The following is a 19,831-nucleotide window of genomic DNA, read 5'->3' as shown; positions in this document are numbered from 1 at the left end:
CCTAAGCTCCTCTCTGGAGAAAATAGGGATGTGACTTAGTGTTTAAAGAAGTGTCAACTCGGAAATAACATTAACATGAAAATAGGCCATTAAAATTCACAGCCTCCCGAGTCCGTCAGTCCGTCTCTATCTGTTATTGCCCGAGGACATTGAAACAAAACAATTAAATTGTTCCCCTTAGTGTTTGTCTCACTCCCTGGTTCCAACTCTATTACACTCTTTACACTGTACTGTATGCTTTCGTATTTGAGAAACTATTTGAACTAAATGGCATTTTCAAACTGGAATACGGTGTACATATTAGGACTTACAGTTATGTTAAAGCACAGTAGGTGCCCTCAGTACATAAAAGTGTGTTTTAGGTTACCTCTCTGCAGAGTTTGAGTGTTTCTGTATTGGAACATATCAGAATGTTAATGCTACGTTACATGAACGCTCTGAGAACAGTAGCTAGTAGAAGTGGGCTAACAGGAGTGAAGAAGTACCTTAACATGCTGTTCCCTGCCTGAGCACGTGAAATATTCAGCGTGTGTTCCAGCTAGGTGCTTTTAGGTGTTTAGCTAATGGAATGTCTGCATTAGGGCATCACAGATAGTCTGAACCATGCAAATGTCTTTGCCGTAGCTGCGTGCGTGCGTGCGCTCATGCGTGTGTGTGTGGGCTGTGAAAGAGCAGTTGTGCTGTTTACACAGTGTGGACAGGTAAATATCAGCAAGTTTGTACTGTAGAAGTATGTCTGTTTGTGCGTTAACCTGTTTGGCTGATCATGCCAGGTGTATCTATCTGCCTACACTGGGCACACACCTGTGAACAGCTCTACAACTTACCTGACGACCAACCCATAGAGGATAGAAACTACAGGCAATAATGTAGGTAAGAGCAGTGTAAAAAAAAAAAAAAAGTAGAGCAATGTTTCCAGAACAGTGTGTCACATTATCACATAGTCTATGTCCCAAATGGCACCCTATTCCCTTTATAGTGCACTATTTTTTTAACAGGACCCATAGAGACCGCATTTGGGACGCCATAGTCCCCATCGTCTTCCTAGTTCACAGCTAAATTTCTGCCAAGAAATAGCCTAAAGTTTTATTTGACCTGTTTTGACAGGTGTTATTATGTCATGCTTACGACAATGTTCTGAAGGTGTTATGCCATCACAGAGTACAAGTAAACAGCTACTGGCATTGCCATACATTTTTCATAACACACAAGGCTAAACCGTACTGCTTGCTCTGATATTTTCATTTTACATTGTCCTTCCAGCACAGTTCCAGGGACTACAATGGATGCATTACCAGACCAGCATAGTACAGCTTGGCTTGGATTGGCTCAGTAGTGAGAAACAGTCAGTCCTGACCTGTTCATGAGTGACAGGGATGAGTCGGAGTTTGGACAGCTCTCTCAGCACGTTGAGGTCCGTCCGCATGTCCAGCTTACAGCCCACCAATACCACCTTGGCGTTAGGACAGAACTCCTGCGTCTCCCCCTGCCACTATGGAGGAAGAGGCAGAAACTTGTCAGAACCGAGCGTAACAGGTGAGCACCAATATCCAAAACATATCTATTTTTAATATATGAAATTTGGAGAAAATACATGTTTATCTCTTTTAGTTAATGTTATTTACATTGTATGGATATAATATCACTACATTAACTCAACGCCCATTGAAATAACACTGTCCATTGAAACAAGTTGTCATGGTGACAATTGAAGAATTTAACGGAGCACTAGTTCTGTCCGCTATGAGCTCACAGCTACAGTAACCACAACCACATCTAGACAACACTCCCTCAGAGTTCCATCAGAAAGAATAACAACACACATTATGAAGCAGACAATACTCATTTGCACTTCAAGACTATAGACAAGTTAACAGCTACATTGTCTCAACGGTGACACGTCACTCTCTGTGCTGGGTAGCCATTCTCCCTACTGTCTGTGCTGGTCTGTCTCTTGTCTCTCTGTTTCTGTCTCTGTCTCTCTCTCACTATATCTCTGACTGCTTACATTATCTCTTCACATTATCCCTTGAACGATACCTCTCTGTTTCTACTCAATACAAACAATGCCTTTCTTGTAGATATATGTCTATGTTTTCTACTCTATACAAACGATGCCTTTCTTGTAGACGACCGTCTATGTCATTATGGGCTCTGTTCATTAGTGTTAGTCATCATGTGCTGTTGTCTTGGATAAGGGCTTTCTGTTGAAGACGTACTGGTGAATCAATGAATGTGACCTAGACAAGTCACAAGGGCCAAGCAGAAGGGTCATTGTGTTTATTTACTGAACAAAATATAAACACAACGTGCAACAATTTCATTGATTTTACTGAGTTGCAGTTCATGAGGAAATCAGTCAATTGAAATAAATTCAATCTATGAATTTCACATGACTGGGAATACAGATATTCATCTGTTGGTCACAGATACCTTAAAAAAAAATGGGCCTCAGGATCTCGTCACGGTATTTTTGTGTATTAATATTGCATAGTCCGTAGTTACGCCTGCCCATACCATACCCTCACCGCCACCATGGGGCACTGTTCACAACATTGACATCAGCAAACCGCTCGCCCACATGACGGCATACACGTGGTCTGCGGTTGTGAGGCCAGTTGGACGTACTGCCAAATTCTCTAAAACAATGTTGGAGGTGGCTTATGGTAGAGAAATTAACATTCAATTTTCTGGCATCAGCTCTGGTGGACATTCCTGCAGTCAGCATGCCAATTGCACACTCCCTCAAAACTTGAGTCATTTGTGGCATTGTGTTGTGTTACAAAACTGCACATTTTAGTGTGGCCTTTTATTGTCCCCAGTACAAGGTGCACCTCTGTAATGATCATGCTGTTTAATCAGCTTCTTGATATGCCAAACCTGTCAGGTGGACGGATTATCTTGGCAAAGGAGAATTGCTCACTAACAGGGATGTAAACACATTTGTGCACAACATTTGAGAGAAATAAGCTTTTTGTGCATATGGAACATTTCTGGGATCTTTTATTTCAGCTCTTGAAACATGGGACCAACACTTTACATGTTGCATTTATATACTTTTTCAATATGTAAGGTTTGGCAAAGCCAAAGAACAGAGAGTGAATAACAGACAAAGAGCATAGAGTGAATTGTCCATTTTCATTTCGAAGGATGAGAATGGTTAATGATGGAAATTATTGGTGATGCGCAATAATGATATGTACTGAAGGTAACATTTTACAAATTGTACTTAACGCCCCTTTCTAGCGGTAGTTTCACTTCCTTATTCCGGTAAATGTTTTGCCTGAAAACAGAAACGGAGGCAGTATTTCCTTTGCAGTACCTCCTTATTACCAAACTATTAGGACATGTTCCCAAGGCCAGTAGTGTGTATCTCATTCCATGTATTACATAATTACTCTTAACATGTATGCTTTCTTTCAATAACATTGCATAATGTGTGCTCTGCTTCAATAACATTTAAATCAAATGTAGGCCTATGCTCTGCTTCAATAACATTCTCTGATTCCCGGTAGTAGTACAGCTGAGCCACTGGTTGATCAAACAGGAGATTACAGCACACACAGCCAACAGGTCTTTTACATAAGCAGCATATATTATACAGTGACAGAAAAAAGTATTTGATCCCCTGCTGATTTTGTACGTTTGCCCACTGACAAAGAAATGATCAGTCTATAATTTTAATGGTAGGTTTATTTGAACAGTGAGAGACAGAATAACAACAAAAAAATCCAGAAAAACGCATGTCAAAAATGTTATAAATTGATTTGCATTTTAATTAGGGAAATAAATATTTGACCCCCTCTCAATCAGAAAGATTTCTGGCTCCCAGGTGTCTTTTATACAGGTAACGAGCTGAGATTAGTGCTCCTAATCTCAGCTTGTTACCTGTATAAAAGACACCTGTCCACAGAAGCAATCAATCAATAAGATTACAAACTCTCCACCATGGCCAAGACCAAAGAGCTCTCCAAGGATGTCAGGGACAAGATTGTAGACCTACACAAGGCTGGAATGGGCTACAAGACCATCGCCAAGCAGCTTGGTGAGAAGGTGACAACAGTTGGTGCGATTATTCGCAAATGGAAGAAACACAAAATAACTGTCAATCTCCCTCGGCCTGGGGCTCCATGCAAGATCTCACCTCGTGGAGTTGCAATGATCATGAGAACGGTTAGGAATCAGCCCAGAACTACACGGGAGGATCTTGTCAATGATCTCAAGGCAACTGGGACCATAGTCAAGAAGAAAACAATTGGTAACACACTACGCCGTGAAGGACTGAAATCCTGCAGCGCCCGCAAGGTCCCCCTGCTCAAGAAAGCACATATACAGGCCCGTCTGAAGTTTGCCAATGAACATCTGAATGATTCAGAGAAGAACTGGGTGAAAGTGTTGTGGTCAGATGAGACCAAAATCAAGCTCTTTGGCATCAACTCAACTCGCCGTGTTTGGAGGAGGAGGAATGCTGCCTATGACCCCAAGAACACCATCCCCACCGTCAAACATGGAGGTGGAAACATTATGCTCTGGGGGTGTTTTTCTGCTAAGGGGACAGGACAACTTCACCGCATCAAAGGGACGATGGACAGGGCCATGTACCGTCCAATCTTGGGTGAGAACCTCCTTCCCTCAGCCATGGCATTGAAAATGGGTCGTGGATGGGTATTCCAGTATGACAATGACCCAAAACACACGGCCAAGACAACAAAGGAGTGTCTCAAGAAGAAGCACATGAAGGTCCTGGAGTGGCCTAGCCAGTCTCCAGACCTTAATCCCATAGAAAATCTGTGGAGGGAGCTGAAGGTTCGAGTTGCCAAACGTCAGCCTCGAAACCTTAATGACTTGGAGAAGATCTGCAAAGAGGAGTGGGACAAAATTCCTCCTGAGATGTGTGCAAACCTGGTGGCCAACTACAAGAAACGTCTGACCTGCCAACAAGGGTTTTGCCACCAAGTACTAAGTCATGTTTTGCAGACGGGTCAAATACTTATTTCCCTTATTAAAATGCAAATCAATTTATAACATTTTTGACATGCGTTTTCAGGATTTTTTTGTTGTTGTTCTGTCTCTCACTGTTCAAATAAACCTACCATTAAAATTATAGACTGATCATGTCTTTGTCAGTGGGCAAACGTACAAAATCAGCAGGGGATCAAATACTTTTTTCCTTCACTGTACATGCTAGTTGGATATAGTCCTTGTTTCTAGCCCCCAAGTAATGTTCATAAGTGTGTGTGTGTGTGTGTGTGCGTGTGCGCGTGTGTGTGTGTGTGTGTGTGTGTGTGTGATCTGTACTGTACTGTACTGTACTGAGGCCTGAGAGGAAGCCCGAGGACTGGGTGCGAAGGCTGCCACATCATACTCTCAAGAGTCTCCTGTTGCTTTTCGATTCTCCCCCCTTCACACCCAAAGTGTTCACTCGTCCGTCCCCCCTCTCAAAGATACAAAAGCATTCAAGAAAGCAGGAAACTATACAGTAACAAGACAGAATCACTAATTAGTCATGCAGAATCACTGATATCATGTGTCCTTGGCTTAACACTTGTCACTTAAAGACATGCTCCGGTACTTTGGCGACTAAGAAAGTATTTTTTAAACCTCCCGCTTTGGGCTGGATGTGTCAATGTGTAGTTCATACATTCATAATCTATGAGCAGAATTACTGTTTCACCTCAATTAGCCACGAAATCCCTAGTTTGAAAGCCACTTTTTTCTTGAAGCTGGGACGTGAATGGGAATTGGGATTTTCCCCCCACGTGGGCCAGCCCACTAGCAATTTGAGTTCTAGCCAATGAGCTTCAGCCCCTTGCATTTGAGTGACAGCTAACAAGAGGTCTGCCCAGCATTATCCAATGAGGTTGCAGGGCGGGCCCAACGGCTCAGTGGACACAGCAGAGAGCGAGAGAGCAATGACGTGGTGCACATATGTGACAGTACGCAATTTTCGGGGACCACTTTTGGCTTGTGAGTGCTACTTTCAGAACTACTGGCTAAAACGTATACAAAAGTACCAGAGAATCTCTTTAACATTTTAATACTTGAAGGAAATTTCCACCCAAAAACGATATTTTTGGTATTTGCTTCATAAGTCCATTGTTGACATAGTCACAAAATATTTTGTATGTCAGCAATCAAGTTTTCAAGATGTATAACTTTACAGAAATACAGCCGGCATTATGCATTTTGCATCATAGTTTTCCTTTAACACTTGTTAACACTTGAGTGGAATTTATTGTTGGACCGGCTTTTGTTTGGCTTCAGTGGTATGAAATATTTCACCCCTATGTCAAATAGAAGCACTTGGCACTTGAGATGTCAAGAGCCCAATTCTGGGGGCCTATTGTGAGAGGGGTGTATTCAACGCCCACCCTTGGCCTGTTGGTAAGAGATTAGCAAGGCATCTATATAGGGTCACAGGTCAAGTGAGCCCTCAAGAGCCCCAAGTGGACCTCTATCAGAATTTGGGGTACCTCCGCTCCCCTCCTTCAGTTTTGTCTCGTGACTCAAAGAGTGGAGTTTTTTGTCTCTGAATGGCGATGCTGATGATGTCATGGGTGAGCGATGGGCTTGACATTAGGAATGTCCACTCCACCCAGTCAAAGGCATTCCTCGCCCACACAACTGATGTTCGCTATACACTATAAACAACAAGTCTTTATCATTCAAACAAAACGTGTAGACCTGTAGGTCCCAAATGGTGTGGCATTGTTACCCAAAGAAAGACTTTCCCATTCATTGAGTTCCACCAATTAGACACAACCGAGGCTTTGGGAAACAATGCCAAACTTCTCCCTCTTATTAAGTAAATGCATATTTTTTGAAGAACGCTGGGACAATGGATGGATTACAATTAATTGTGTATTCATTTTGGGAGAAAATGTCCTTAAAAAGGCCATAACATTAGCTTCTAACCTTAGGGGGAACATTACCTAAGGGTCTGTGATATGCCTGCATGCTTTCACAAAACAATATTTGTTCATTCCTGTCTCGGCTAGGTTGTTCTCACAAGCAGTGTTTCTTTTATATGTAGTCCTTACTGTTCTAAAAGGTGTTCTAGGATAATTTGAGATCAGGGATCATCAACTTGGTAGCCTCAAGGTTAGAGCGTTGGACCTGTAACCGAAAGGTTGCTGGTTTGAATACCGGAGCCGAAAACGAAGAAATTAAAATAATATTCTGTTGCTGTGCCATTGAGCAAGGCACTTAACACTAATTGCTCCTGGGGCGCTGTACAATAGCGACCCTGGCCCTGAACCCACTCCCTGCGGGTGTCTCAGGGGGAGTTGGGATATGCAAAACAACACATTTCCATTACACACTTGTGTGTAACTGAACAAATATATGCACCCAACAAAATATTATTATACTAGATTCAGCCGCGGGCTGATTTTTTCTTGAGCGGATCGTCGGGGGATCGGAATTGCAAATTGACCGCAAGAAGCCCAAACAGATATAATATTTGTTTACATAATCATTTCAAACCTGTCAGAACATATTTCCAAAATTAAAATCACTTGGAGCTGATTTCCTGTTCTTTTTACAGTGTTTTATGTCCAACAATAAAAAATTAAAAAATGCTCAGAAACATTGGGGGGCCATGTAAAACCACCCATGGGCCAAATTCGGGCCGCCAGTTGGGGAACCCTATTTTATATAATATTTTATTGAACTGAAGCACAGACACGTGGCTTTACTTCATAGCTCTCTGACCTTCTTCAGCACACTGTCCAGTGTCTCGGGGCGGCTGATGTCGAAACAGATGAGCACAGCGTCAGCGTCGGGATAGGCTAGCGGCCGCACATTGTTGTAGTAGGACGAGCCTGTGGACAAACGACAACACACAACACGTCATTCCTTTTGAATATCCAAATTGGTCAAATATGAAAAGACACATCATGGAATATAAATCTTTTTAGGTAAGCAAGCTATGCATGTTTAGCTTACACATTGCTACGTGAAATAATGTTGTTTTTGACCACCTAAAAAACAACTTAACTATCATGACTGCTTCAGACATTTGTTATGTAGCGGGAGTGGCTCGCTGCACTTATGAGTAACCTTGCTCAAGACCTGACAACTCCCAGATCTAATGTCAAGGCTTTAGTTTAGAGGACTAACCCAGGTTACAAACCCATATGGTTACAACTGTGTAAGGACTCCTTTTTGATGGAGCGTTCAACAGAATTGACACTCTGTATTTCGTCTGGTGTTTGTCAGGGGGCCCTCTTTGAACTGACCATTGTGACCTGTGTGTGTGTGTGTTTCAAGTTTCAAAGTGTATTCGCCATGTACAACAGGTGTAAAACAGTACAGTGAAATTCATACCTTGAGAGCTCTTTCCCAACAATGCAATGATCATAATAATAATAATAATAATATTATACAGTGTGTTCAGAAAGTATTCATACCCCTTGACTTATTCCACATTTTGATGTGTTACAGCCTGAATTCAAAATGGATTAAATCGATTTTTTTCACACATAACTACACACAATACCCCATAATTAGAAAGCAGTAGAACTATTTTGGGGCACATTTATTGAAAATGAAATACAGAAATATCTCATTCACAAAAGTATTCACACCCCTGAGTCAATAATTTGTAGAAGCACCTTTGGCGGCGATTACAGCTTTAAGTCGTCTTGGGTATGTCTGTATCAGCTTTGCACATCTGGATTTGGGGATTTTCTCCCATTCTTCGTTGCATATTTTCTCAAGCTCTGTTAAATTAGATGGGGAGAGGCGGTGAACAGCAATCTTCAAGTCTTTCCACAAATGTTCTATGGGATTCAAGTCTGGGCTTTGGCTGGGCCACTCAAGGACTTTCACGTTCTTGTTCTGAAGCCATTCCAGCATTGCTTTGGCTGTATGCTTGGGGTCATTGTCCTGTTGGAACGTAAATCTTCACCCCAGTCTAACATCATTTGCACTCTCATCAAGGACTTGCCTGTATTTGGCTCCATTCATTGTTCCCTCTATCCTTACCAGTCTCCCAGTCCCTGCTGCTGAAAAGCATCCTCATTGCATGATTCAGCCACCCCCATGCTTCATGATATGGATGGTGTTAGACGGGTGATGAGCTGTCCCTGGTTTTATGAGCTGTGAGCTGTGCCTCCAGACATAGCGCTAAGCATTCAGGCCAAAGAGTTCAATTTTTTTCTCATCAGACCACAGAATCTTTTGCCTTATGCTCTCAGAGTCTTTCACATGCCTTTTTGCAAACTCCATCGTGCTGTCATGTACCTTTTTCTCAGGAGTGGCTTCTGTCTGGCCACTCTCCCATAAAGCCCAGATTGGTGAAGTGCTGTAGAGACTGTTGTCCTTCTGGCAGGTTCTCCCTTCTCAGCCAAGGAACTCTGTAGTTCTGTCAGAGTGTTCATTGGGTTCTTGGTCACCTCCCTGACCAAGGTCCTTCTTGCCCGGTTGCTCAGTTTGGTCGGACGGCCAGCTCTAGGCAGAGTCTGGGTAGTTCCATATTTTTTAAATTTCCCAATGATGGAGACCACTGTCCTCTTGGAAACTTTCAACACTCTAGAAATTGTTTTATAACCTTCCCCATATATATGCTTCATCACAATTATATCTCTGAGATCTACGGACAGTTCCTTGGACTTCATGGTATAGTTTCTGCTCTGACATGCACTGTCAACTGTGGGACCTTATATTGACAGGTGTGTTTCTTTTTAAATCATGTCCAAACAATTTAATTGGCCACAGGTGGACTCCAATCAAGTTGTAGCGATGTCTCAAGAATGATCAAAATACCTTTTGGAGTGTCAATTTGGAGTGTCATAGCAAAGGGGTGTAAATACTTATGTAAATGAGATATTTATTTATTTAATTTTCAATACAGTTGCAAAAAAATCTAAAAACATATTTTCACTATGGCATATTGTGTGTAGATTGGTGAGATTTCTTTTGTTTTGAAAATGAAATACAAAAATATCTAATTTACATAAGTATTCACACCCCTGAGCCAATACATGTTAGAATCACCTTTGGCAGTGATTACAGCTGTAAATCTTTCTGGGTAAGCTTTGCACACCTGGATTGTACAATATATGAAAGATGAATTTGTCTCTCAGTGTCTGTTGGAAAGCAGACTGAACCAGGTTTTCCTCTAGGATTTTGCCTGTCCTTAGCTCCATTCCGTTTATTTTTATCCTAAAAAACTCCCTAGCCCATGCTTGAAAATATGAAGAGTGGTACTCAGTGATGTGTTGGATTTGCCCAATACATAAAGCTTTGTATTCAGGACATAAAGTAAATTTCTTTGCCACATTTTTTGCAGTTTTACTTTAGTGCCTTACTGCAAACTGGATGAATGTTTTGGAATATTTTTTATTCTCTACAGGCTTCCTTCTTTTTACTCTGCCATTTAGGTTAGTATTGTGGAGTAACTACAATGTTGTTGATCCATCCTCAGTTTTCTCATATCACAGCCATTAAACTAACTGTTTTAAAGTCACCATTGGCCTCATGGTGAAATCCCTGAGCGGTTTCCTTCCTCTCAGGCAACTGAGTTAGGAAAGACGCCTGTATCTTTGTAGTGACTGGGTATATTGATATACACTTCATTCCAAAATCATGGGCATTAATATGGAGTTGGTCCCCCCTTTGCTGCTATAACATCCTCCACTCTTCTGGGAAGGCTTTCCACTAGATGTTGGAACATTGCTGCGGGGACTTGCAGTTGGTGCGATTATTTGCAAATGGAAGAAACACAAAATAACTGTAAATCTCCCTCGGCCTGGGGCTCCATGCAAGATCTCACCCCGTGGAGTTGCAATGATCATGAGAACGGTGAGGAATCAGCCCAGAACTACACAGGAGGATATTGTCAATGATCTCAAGGCAGCTGGGACCATAGTCACCAAGAAAACAATTGGTAACACACTATGCCGTGAAGGACTGAAATCCTGCAGTGCCCGCAAGGTCCCCCTGCTCAAGAAAGCACATATACAGGCGCGTCAAAAGTTTGCCAATGAACATCTGAATGATTCAGAGGAGAACTGGGTGAAAGTGTTGTGGTCAGATGAGACCAAAATGGAGCTCTTTGGCATCAACTCAACTCGCCGTGTTTGGAGGAGGAGGAATGCTGCCTATGACCCCAAGAACACCATCCCCACCGTCAAACATGGAGGTGGAAACATTTTGCTTTGGGGGTGTTTTTCTGCTAAGGGGACAGGACAACTTCACCGCATCAAAGGGACGATGGACGGGGCCATGTACCGTCAAATCTTGGGTGTGAACCTCCTTCCCTCAGCCAGGGCATTGAAAATGGGTCGTGGATGGATATTCCAGCATGACAATGACCCAAAACATACAGCCAAGGCAACAAAGGAGTGGCTCAAGAAGAAGCACATTAAGGTCCTGGAGTGGCCTAGCCAGTCTCCAGACCTTAATCCCATAGAACATCTGTGGAGGGAGCTGAAGGTTCGAGTTGCCAAACGTCAGCCTCGAAACCTTAATGACTTGGAGAAGATCTGCAAAGAGGAGTGGAACAAAATCCCTCCTGAGATGTGTGCAAACCTGGTGGCCAACTACAAGCAATGTCTGACCTCTGTGATTGCCAACATGGGTTTTGCCACTAAGTACTAAGTCATGTTTTGCAGAGGGGTCAAATACTTATCATTACAATGCAAATCAATTTATAACATTTTTGACATGCGTTTTTCTGGATTTTTTTGTTGTTATTCTGTCTCTCACTGTTAAAATAAACCTACCATTAAAATTATAGACTGATCATGTCTTTGTCAGTGGGCAAACGTACAAAATCAGCAGGGGATCAAATACTTTTTTCCCTCACTGTATTTAATCCATTTTGAACTCAGGCTGTAACACAACAAAATGTGGAATAAGTGTGGATAGTCTGTGGGAGAGGGAGAGCAGTAGTTGTTAGCCATTTAACAGTCTTATGGCCAGGGGATAGAAGCTGTTTAGGAGTCTGTTTGTCTGATCCTTGATGCACCGGTATCGTACACTGAGGAACTTGAAACTCTTGACCCACTCCACTGAGGCTCTGTGGATATGAATGGGAGTGTGCACCCCCTGTGTTTCCTGTAGTCCACGATCAGCTCCTTGGTCTTGCTGACGTTGAGGGAGAGGTTGTTGTCCTGGCAACACACTGCCAGTTCTCTGACCTCCTCTCTGTAGGCTGTCTCATCGCTGTTGGTGATCAGGCCTACCACCGTCGTATCGTCAGCAAACTTGATGATAAAGTTGGAGTCGTGTGTGGCCACACAGTCATGGGTAAACTGGGAGTACAGTAGGGGGCTAAGCACACACCCCTGGGGGGGCCCCCGCCTTGAGGGTCAGCGTGGCGGAGGTGTTGTTGCCTACTCACACCACCTGGGGTCAGCCCGTCAGGAAGTCCAGGATCCAGTTGCAGAGTGAGGTGTTCAGACCCAGAGTCCTGAGCTTGGTGACAAGCTTGGAGGGCACTATGGTGTTGAACGCTGAGCTGTAGTCGATTAACAGCATTCTGTGTGTGTGTGACCTGTATGTTAGCGAGTTGTATGTGGGGGTACTAGGGGCCACATTCTTGTGCTGAACTGAATGTGTGGCTTACAATCCCCCCTCCACTGCCCCTATTGTCACCCATACTGTGTCCTTTGTCACCACTGCACAAGGCTTTGGGCACTACAACAAAAACTGTCATGGAGAGAATGTGCAGAGACATGGTTGATGTTTGCTATAGCACACACACACACACACACACACACACACACACACACACACACACACAGGTGCTATGACAAGTTTTATATCTTTATACTTTTTTATACTCCATGTTTTGTCCTGTGCATATTTACATACTCACACACACACACACACACAGAAACACTCAAACATGTAACTGTAGAGTACACTATGTTCTGTGCAAATATTTGTCACATTCAAACATTGATGTTTTGTTATTACAACTTTCTCACTGTCTATCAGAGTATGCGCCTGTGTCTGCCCCAGTGCCGATGTTTCATAGCGAGTGAGTCATGCTCAAGGCAGATCGCGGGAGACAATGCTTGCAAATGGATTTAGAATTTGTGAATATTGATAAGTGGCAGTTGGGACATCGAGTGTGCATCGTCTCAATGCTCATTTTGGTTAAAACACTTGCAGACTTGAGTGATCACTATCGAACACAACAGCAAGTGGCCACTCGATAAAGAGTTTGAGATTCAACCTATGACTGCTGTATATTTTTCTTATAGTTTTAACAGAAAACAGATTTAAAAAATGTCACATCCCGTGTGTGTGTGTGTGTGTGTGTGTGTGTGTGCACGCACGCTTCCGCTTCCGTGCTTGTGTGCCTGTGTGGGTGCCAATGCCCAGGTGTGTGTGTGCTCGATACGTGTGACAGTGTGTGTACGGACAGAAAGGTCAAACTAAAGGCCGTACCCTTTCTCTCCTCTTGTCTCTCTCTCTGACTAACTCCTGCTCCTGGGTTTCAGAATGAGAAAGCAGTCTGGAGAGGAAAAGATGAGGAATGTCGGAGGGTGGGGTGGAAACAGAGAAAGGAAGGAGAGGGGCGAGGAAAGCGAAATAGAGGGCGGAGTGAGAGGGAAACAGCCCCCCCCCGCCAAGCACTGAGCCGCTACAACTCTCCTCCCTCTTTGCACTCCTTCCTCCCTCCTTTTTTTCAACACTCTCCCTAAATCAGCTCTCTTCAGGACCATTCAGTGCCAGTAGGGGATAAGCCTGAGTGTTCCTAACACACTGGGGCTCTCCCATAAGGCTCTTATTAGACACACAGCAGAGGCCTGGGCCCCTATTGGCCCCTTACCGTCCCCATAAACCCCCCTTGTCCCAGTCCCCACAAACCACAACCCCATGCACCATCCTCCCTCACCAGCTGCATCACAGATTCTCACTGTACCACCTTGCCTGGCACAGATGACAACACTAGGCTACAACAAAACTAAAGTAAACTTCTCTATAGCATAGTTTCGTTGTTGTTTTCAACAGTTTTATCTCAACTACACTGTAAAAAAAAAAAAAGATGATGATTAAATGTATAATTGCTGCTGGATTGTGAGTTTGCTCTACATTTGGGCATATAGCTGAACCAACATACATTGAAGTTGAATTGTATGTTTACTCAACTTTGAATTTTAGGTTGAGTGAATATATAATTCAACTTGAGAATTTATTTGACCTTATTTGCATATTTCCCAGTGTGCCTTGCATTTCCAGTGAATTGTAGTTACCATCCATTACTGTATTTGTTAGCGACAGAGACATGGCTGTTGTATTAAATGGCTTTCAGTCCTGTAGCTTTCACCAAGTGAGTGTCTAAGTCAGGGCTGCCAAACCCTCTTCCTGGAGATCTACCGTCCTGTGGGTTTTCAGTCCAACCCTAATTTAACACACCTGGTTCTACTTATTAACTGCTCAACAAGACCTTAAACAGATATGCTAAACTAGGGTTGGACTGAAAACCTACAGGACAGTAGATCTCCAGGAAGAGGGTTGGGCAGCCCTGGTCTAAGTGAATATTCTATCTTTAAAACTAAACTCTTTTTGACAATACATGACATATATCATAAGGTCTTTCTTTGAGGGTTACACCCTAACACAGTGGTCTGAAACCCCTGGTTAACAGGCTACATGTACGGCCCAGTACATCACTGGGGCCAAGCTTCCTGCCATCCAGGACCTCTATACCAGGCGGTGTCAGAGGAAGGCCCTCAAAATTGTCAAAGACTCCAGCCACCCTAGTCATAGACTGTTCTCTCTGCTACCGCACGGCAAGCGGTACCGGAGTGCCAAGTCTAGGTCCAAAAGACTTCTCAACAGCTTCTACCCCCAAGCCATAAGACTCCTGAACAGCTAATCATGGCTACCCGGACTATTTGCACTGCCCCCCCCACCCCATCCTTTTACGCTGCTGCTACTCTGTTAATTATTTATGCATAGTCACTTTAACTCTACTCACATGTACATATTACTTCAACTACCTCAACTAGCCGGTGCCCCCGCACATTGACTCTGCACCGGTACCCCCCTGTATATATACAGTGGGGGAAAAAAGTATTTAGTCAGCCACCAATTGTGCAAGTTCTCCCACTTAAAAAGATGAGAGAGGCCTGTAATTTTCATCATAAAAAAATAATAATCCAGAAAATCACATTGTAGGATTTTTTATGAATTTATTTGCAAATTATGGTGGAAAACAAGTATTTGGTCAATAACAAAAGTTTCTCAATACTTTGTTATATACCCTTTGTTGGCAATGATACAGGTCAAATGTTTTCTGTAAGTCTTCACAAGGTTTTCACACACTGTTGCTGGTATTTTGGCCCATTCCTCCATGCAGATCTCCTCTAGAGCAGTGATGGGGCTGTCGCTGGGCAACACGGACTTTCAACTCCCTCCAAAGATGTTCTATGGGGTTGAGATCTGGAGACTGGCTAGGCCACTCCAGGACCTTGAAATGCTTCTTACGAAGCCACTCCTTCGTTGCCCGGGCGGTGTGTTTGGGATCATTGTCATGCTGAAAGACCCAGCCATGTTTCATCTTCAATGCCCTTACTGATGGAAGGAGGTTTTCACTCAAAATCTCACGATACATGGCCCCATTCATTCTTTCCTTTACACGGATCAGTCGTCCTGGTCCCTTTGCAGAAAAACAGCCCCAAAGCATGATGTTTCCACCCCCATGCTTCACAGTAGGTATGGTGTTCTTTGGATGCAACTCAGCATTCTTTGTCCTCCAAACACGACGAGTTGAGTTTTTACCAAAAAGTTCTATTGTGGTTTCATCTGACCATATGACATTCTCCCAATCCTCTTCTGGATCATCCAAATGCACTCTAGCAAACTTCAGATGGGCCTGGACATGTACTGACTTAAGCAGGGGGACACGTCTTGCACTGCAGGATTTGAGTCCCTGGCGGCGTAGTGTGTTACTGGTGGTAGGCTTTGTTACTTTGGTCCCAGCTCTCTGCAGGTCATTCACTAGGTCCCCCCGTGTGGTTCTGGGATTTTTGCTCACCGTTCTTGTGATCATTTTGACCCCACGGGGTGAGATCTTGCATGGAGCCCCAGATCGAGGGAGATTATCAGTGGTCTTGTATGTCTTCCATTTCCTAATAATTGCTCCCACAGTTGATTTCTTCAAACCAAGCTGCTTACCTATTGCAGATTCAGTCTTCCCAGCCTGGTGCAGGTCTACAATTTTGTTTCTGGTGTCCTTTGACAGCTCTTTGGTCTTGGCCATAGTGGAGTTTGGAGTGTGACTGTTTGAGGTTGTGGACATGTGTCTTTTATACTAATAACAAGTTCAAACAGGTGCCATTAATACAGGTAACGAGTGGAGGACAGAGGAGCCTCTTAAAGAAGAAGTTACAGGTCTGTGAGAGCCAGAAATCTTGCTTGTTTGTAGGTGACCAAATACTTATTTTCCACCATAATTTGCAAATAAATTCATTAAAAATCCTACAATGTGATTTTCTGGATTTTTTTTCCTCAATTTGTCTGTCATAGTTGACGTGTACATATGATGAAAATGACAGGCCTCTCTCATCTTTTTAAGTGGGAGAACTTGCACAATTGGTGGCTGACTAAATACTTTTTCCCCCCACTGTAGCCTCCCTACTGTTATTTTATTTTACTTCTGCTCTTTTTTTCTCAACACTTTTTTTGTTGTTGTTTTATTTGTACTTTTTTGTTAAAAATAAATGCACTGTTGGTTAAGGGCTGTAAGTAAGCATTTCACTGTAATGTCTGCACCTGTTGTATTCGGCGCATGTGGCCAATACAATTTTATTTTATTTTATTTTCTTTTTTTATACATCAAGCCTGCAAGTCACATTATGCTGGCTTGCAAAGGCTGCATTTAGACAGGCAGCCCAATTCTTTTTTTTTCCACTAATTGGTCTTTTGACCAATCACATCAGATCTTTTCATATCAAATATTTTTCAGAGCTGATCTGATTGGTCAAAAGACCAATTACTGGAAGAAAATATCAGAATTGGGCTGCCTGTGTAAACGCAGCCATAGTGATGTGTAATTTCTATTGGAATCCAGCCAGAGTAAGGATATCCAACAATTTGAACTTTTAATCAACCGCAACCTGCATTGAGAATGTCTGCCTGGGTAGGTAAGATTGATTATTCAGACTACCTAGATCATATAAACTGGAAAAGTTTAATTAGTTTAGAAAAATGTATGTTATTTATGTTTGTGTAGCATAAGATTAATCAACCAATCAATGTACATACAAAAACACAGGTACCTGCAATAGAGCATGCTGGGAAATATGATAATGATGGGTGTGGTTTTGAGCAAACATGAGTGTGTAATTTTACTCAACAAGCTTAATTCAGCTAACTTCGAGCAGACTTTGCTGAGTAAATAAACACATTAGCTTAAATTCTTGTCCTTTTGAAGTCCACTCAACTTACAGAATAAGGTTGATTAAACAATTGGTTAAATTTGCTTATTTTTTTGTGTTACTACTCTTAACTGTTTTTTACTGCTCTTAACGGCTCAAAACTGTTGTAGTATACTAGTGATTCATCTCAAAAGGCACCCTATGGGCCCTGGTCAAAAGTAGTGCCCTTTATAGGGAATAGGGTGCCATTTGGGATGCACCCTAGGTCCCTATAATGATTAATGGTATTTTAATGTTACTGGCACCTGAGAAAACAAGACTGTTTGTTTGTTTTTGGCTCTGGATGTGAAGATGATGGATATCAAGATTTGTTGCTCAAGAAAGACAATGGTACACTTTGTGCTTTTCAGTAGAGACCTAACGTCATGTAAATTAAATCTAACTTTCGGGAAGCGGAAGGAAAAACAATAGTATGTACTGAGTGGGTTCTTTCTTTAATATCGTCCCAAACATTGTGCCACTGTGATACGCACAGTTCAAACATCAATGAAAAATGCATGGTGTGAAGTCAACAAAAGTTATAGTCAACCAGCCCCCAAAACCCATCATTTCTGTTTGTGTTTCAGACAAAAGGAAGAGAAAAAGAGAGAGAGAAAAAGAGAAAGCAAGAGAATTGAGTCTGTGGAAAGTGGAAACCTTTCTGTCTACCTGTTGCCATGTAAAACTATCTCGGGAATTGTGCTGAACACATTCAGATGCAACGTTGAGCCACACACTAAAAGTATAAATAATTTATTTGCAGGGCTGCTTGGCAAGCAGTTTCTCCAGCAACCCAAGTTTAGAAACCCCTATACACAAAGTACTATCTCAGGTAGTCATCCCTAATTTGCGCAGATGCCGTTCTCTTCAAATGTCCCTGGCACCAGAAGCCATGACCATTGTTTTCCACAGGAATGTTTCTAATTGGTCACACATGATGGCAGTGACAGACATTAGGGCTCTGCGACAGCCCCCAGCCAGCTGAGAGACAAAAGAAATAGACAGAGGCCTGGGGAGTGTGGAAAACTCTCTTTCTGAATTCCAAAAAGACCCCTAGCCCTTACTCCTTATAGGCACATGTACTGTAGATCTGAAAAAACATGATTGGGTAACCAAACATCTCCTTGCCTTCTGATGATGCTGGCTGGTAACTTTCACCATTGCTTACATTGTTTCAAAACATTAGGAACACCTGCTCTTTCCATGACATAGACTGACCAGGTAAATCCAGGTGAAAGCTACAGTATGATCCCTTATTGATGTCACTTGTTAAATTCACTTCAATCAGTGTAGATGAAGGGGAGGAGACAGGTTAAAGAAGGATCTTTAATCCTTGAGATAATTGAGACATGGATTCTGTATGTGTGCCATTCAGATGGTGAATGGGCAAGACAAAATATTGAAGTGCCTTTGAACGGGGTATGGTAGTTAGGTGCCAGGCACACCGGTTTGAGTGTCTCAAGAACTGCAACGCTGCTGGGTTCTTCACACTCAACAGTTTCCCGTGCGTATCAAGAACGGTCCATCACCCAAAGGACATCCAGCCAACTTGACACAACTGTGGGAAGCATTGGAGTAAACATGGGCCAGCATCCCTGTGGAACACTTGACAGTCAACTGACAAAAAAAGTGGGTGCAACTCAATATTAGGAAGGTGTTCCTAATGTTTTGTACACTCAGTGTATGTGTTTATACAGTATATGGCTCCGCTTACACCTATCAAATCCCCTCAGATCTACAGCAGTATCTAAGGGGTAGGGGCTAAGGTTATTTATTGAATGGTCAGGTGGAGCCTGGTTCCTCTCTAGGTTTCTTCCTAGGTCTCTGCCTTTCTAGGGAGTTTTTCCTAGCCACCGTGCTTCTACATCTGCATTGCTTGCTGTTTGGGTTTTAGGCTGAGTTTCTGTATAGCACTTTGTGACATCTACTGATGTAAAAAGGGCTTTATAAATCAAATTTGATAGATTGTTGATTGGAGCAGGGTTTTGGGGGGAAGATAGATGGAAAATACTCCACTGAACAATATCTGTTTAATCAAATCAAATGTTATTTATTTATTATTTTATTTTTGGTCATTTAGCAGACGCTCTTATCCAGAGCGACTTACAGGAGCAATTAGGGTTAAGTGCCTTGCTCAAGGGCACATCGACAGATTTTTCACCTAGTCGGCCTGGGGATTAGAACCAGCGACCTTTCGGTTACTGGCACAACGCTCTTACCCACTAAGCTACCTGCCGCCCACATGCACGGAATACAACAGGTGTAGACTGTACAGTGAAATGCTTACTGTAGCTCAGCTGGTAGAGCACGGCGCTTGTAACGCCAAGGTAGTGGGTCCATACACAAAAATGTATGCACGCATGACTGTAAGTCGCTTTGGATAAAAGCGTCTGCTAAATGGCATATTTTTATTATTATTATTATTATTATTAAGCCCTTAACCAACAACG

At 42.7% G+C, this 19,831-nt stretch overlaps 1 protein-coding gene across 2 annotated transcripts in view; it reads right to left on the bottom strand.

Annotated features, from left to right (window-relative positions):
• The window catches only part of LOC311137038 (rho-related GTP-binding protein RhoN-like), a 57,749-nt gene that overhangs the window by 7,611 nt on the left and 30,307 nt on the right, over window positions 1–19,831 (bottom strand). For both annotated transcript variants that reach the window (XM_084171351.1, XM_084171352.1), the window contains 2 exons: window positions 7,714–7,823; window positions 1,358–1,492 (listed from right to left, as the gene is read on the bottom strand). In XM_084171351.1, coding sequence (XP_084027477.1) covers window positions 1,358–1,492; window positions 7,714–7,823 — 245 coding nt within the window. The remainder of the gene's footprint in view (window positions 1–1,357; window positions 1,493–7,713; window positions 7,824–19,831) is intronic.

This window comes from Coregonus lavaretus (genome assembly GCF_964263955.1).
Source record: "Coregonus lavaretus genome assembly, chromosome: 1".
NCBI lineage: Eukaryota > Metazoa > Chordata > Actinopteri > Salmoniformes > Salmonidae > Coregonus > Coregonus lavaretus.
This window is presented reverse-complemented; position numbering and strand designations above follow the sequence as displayed.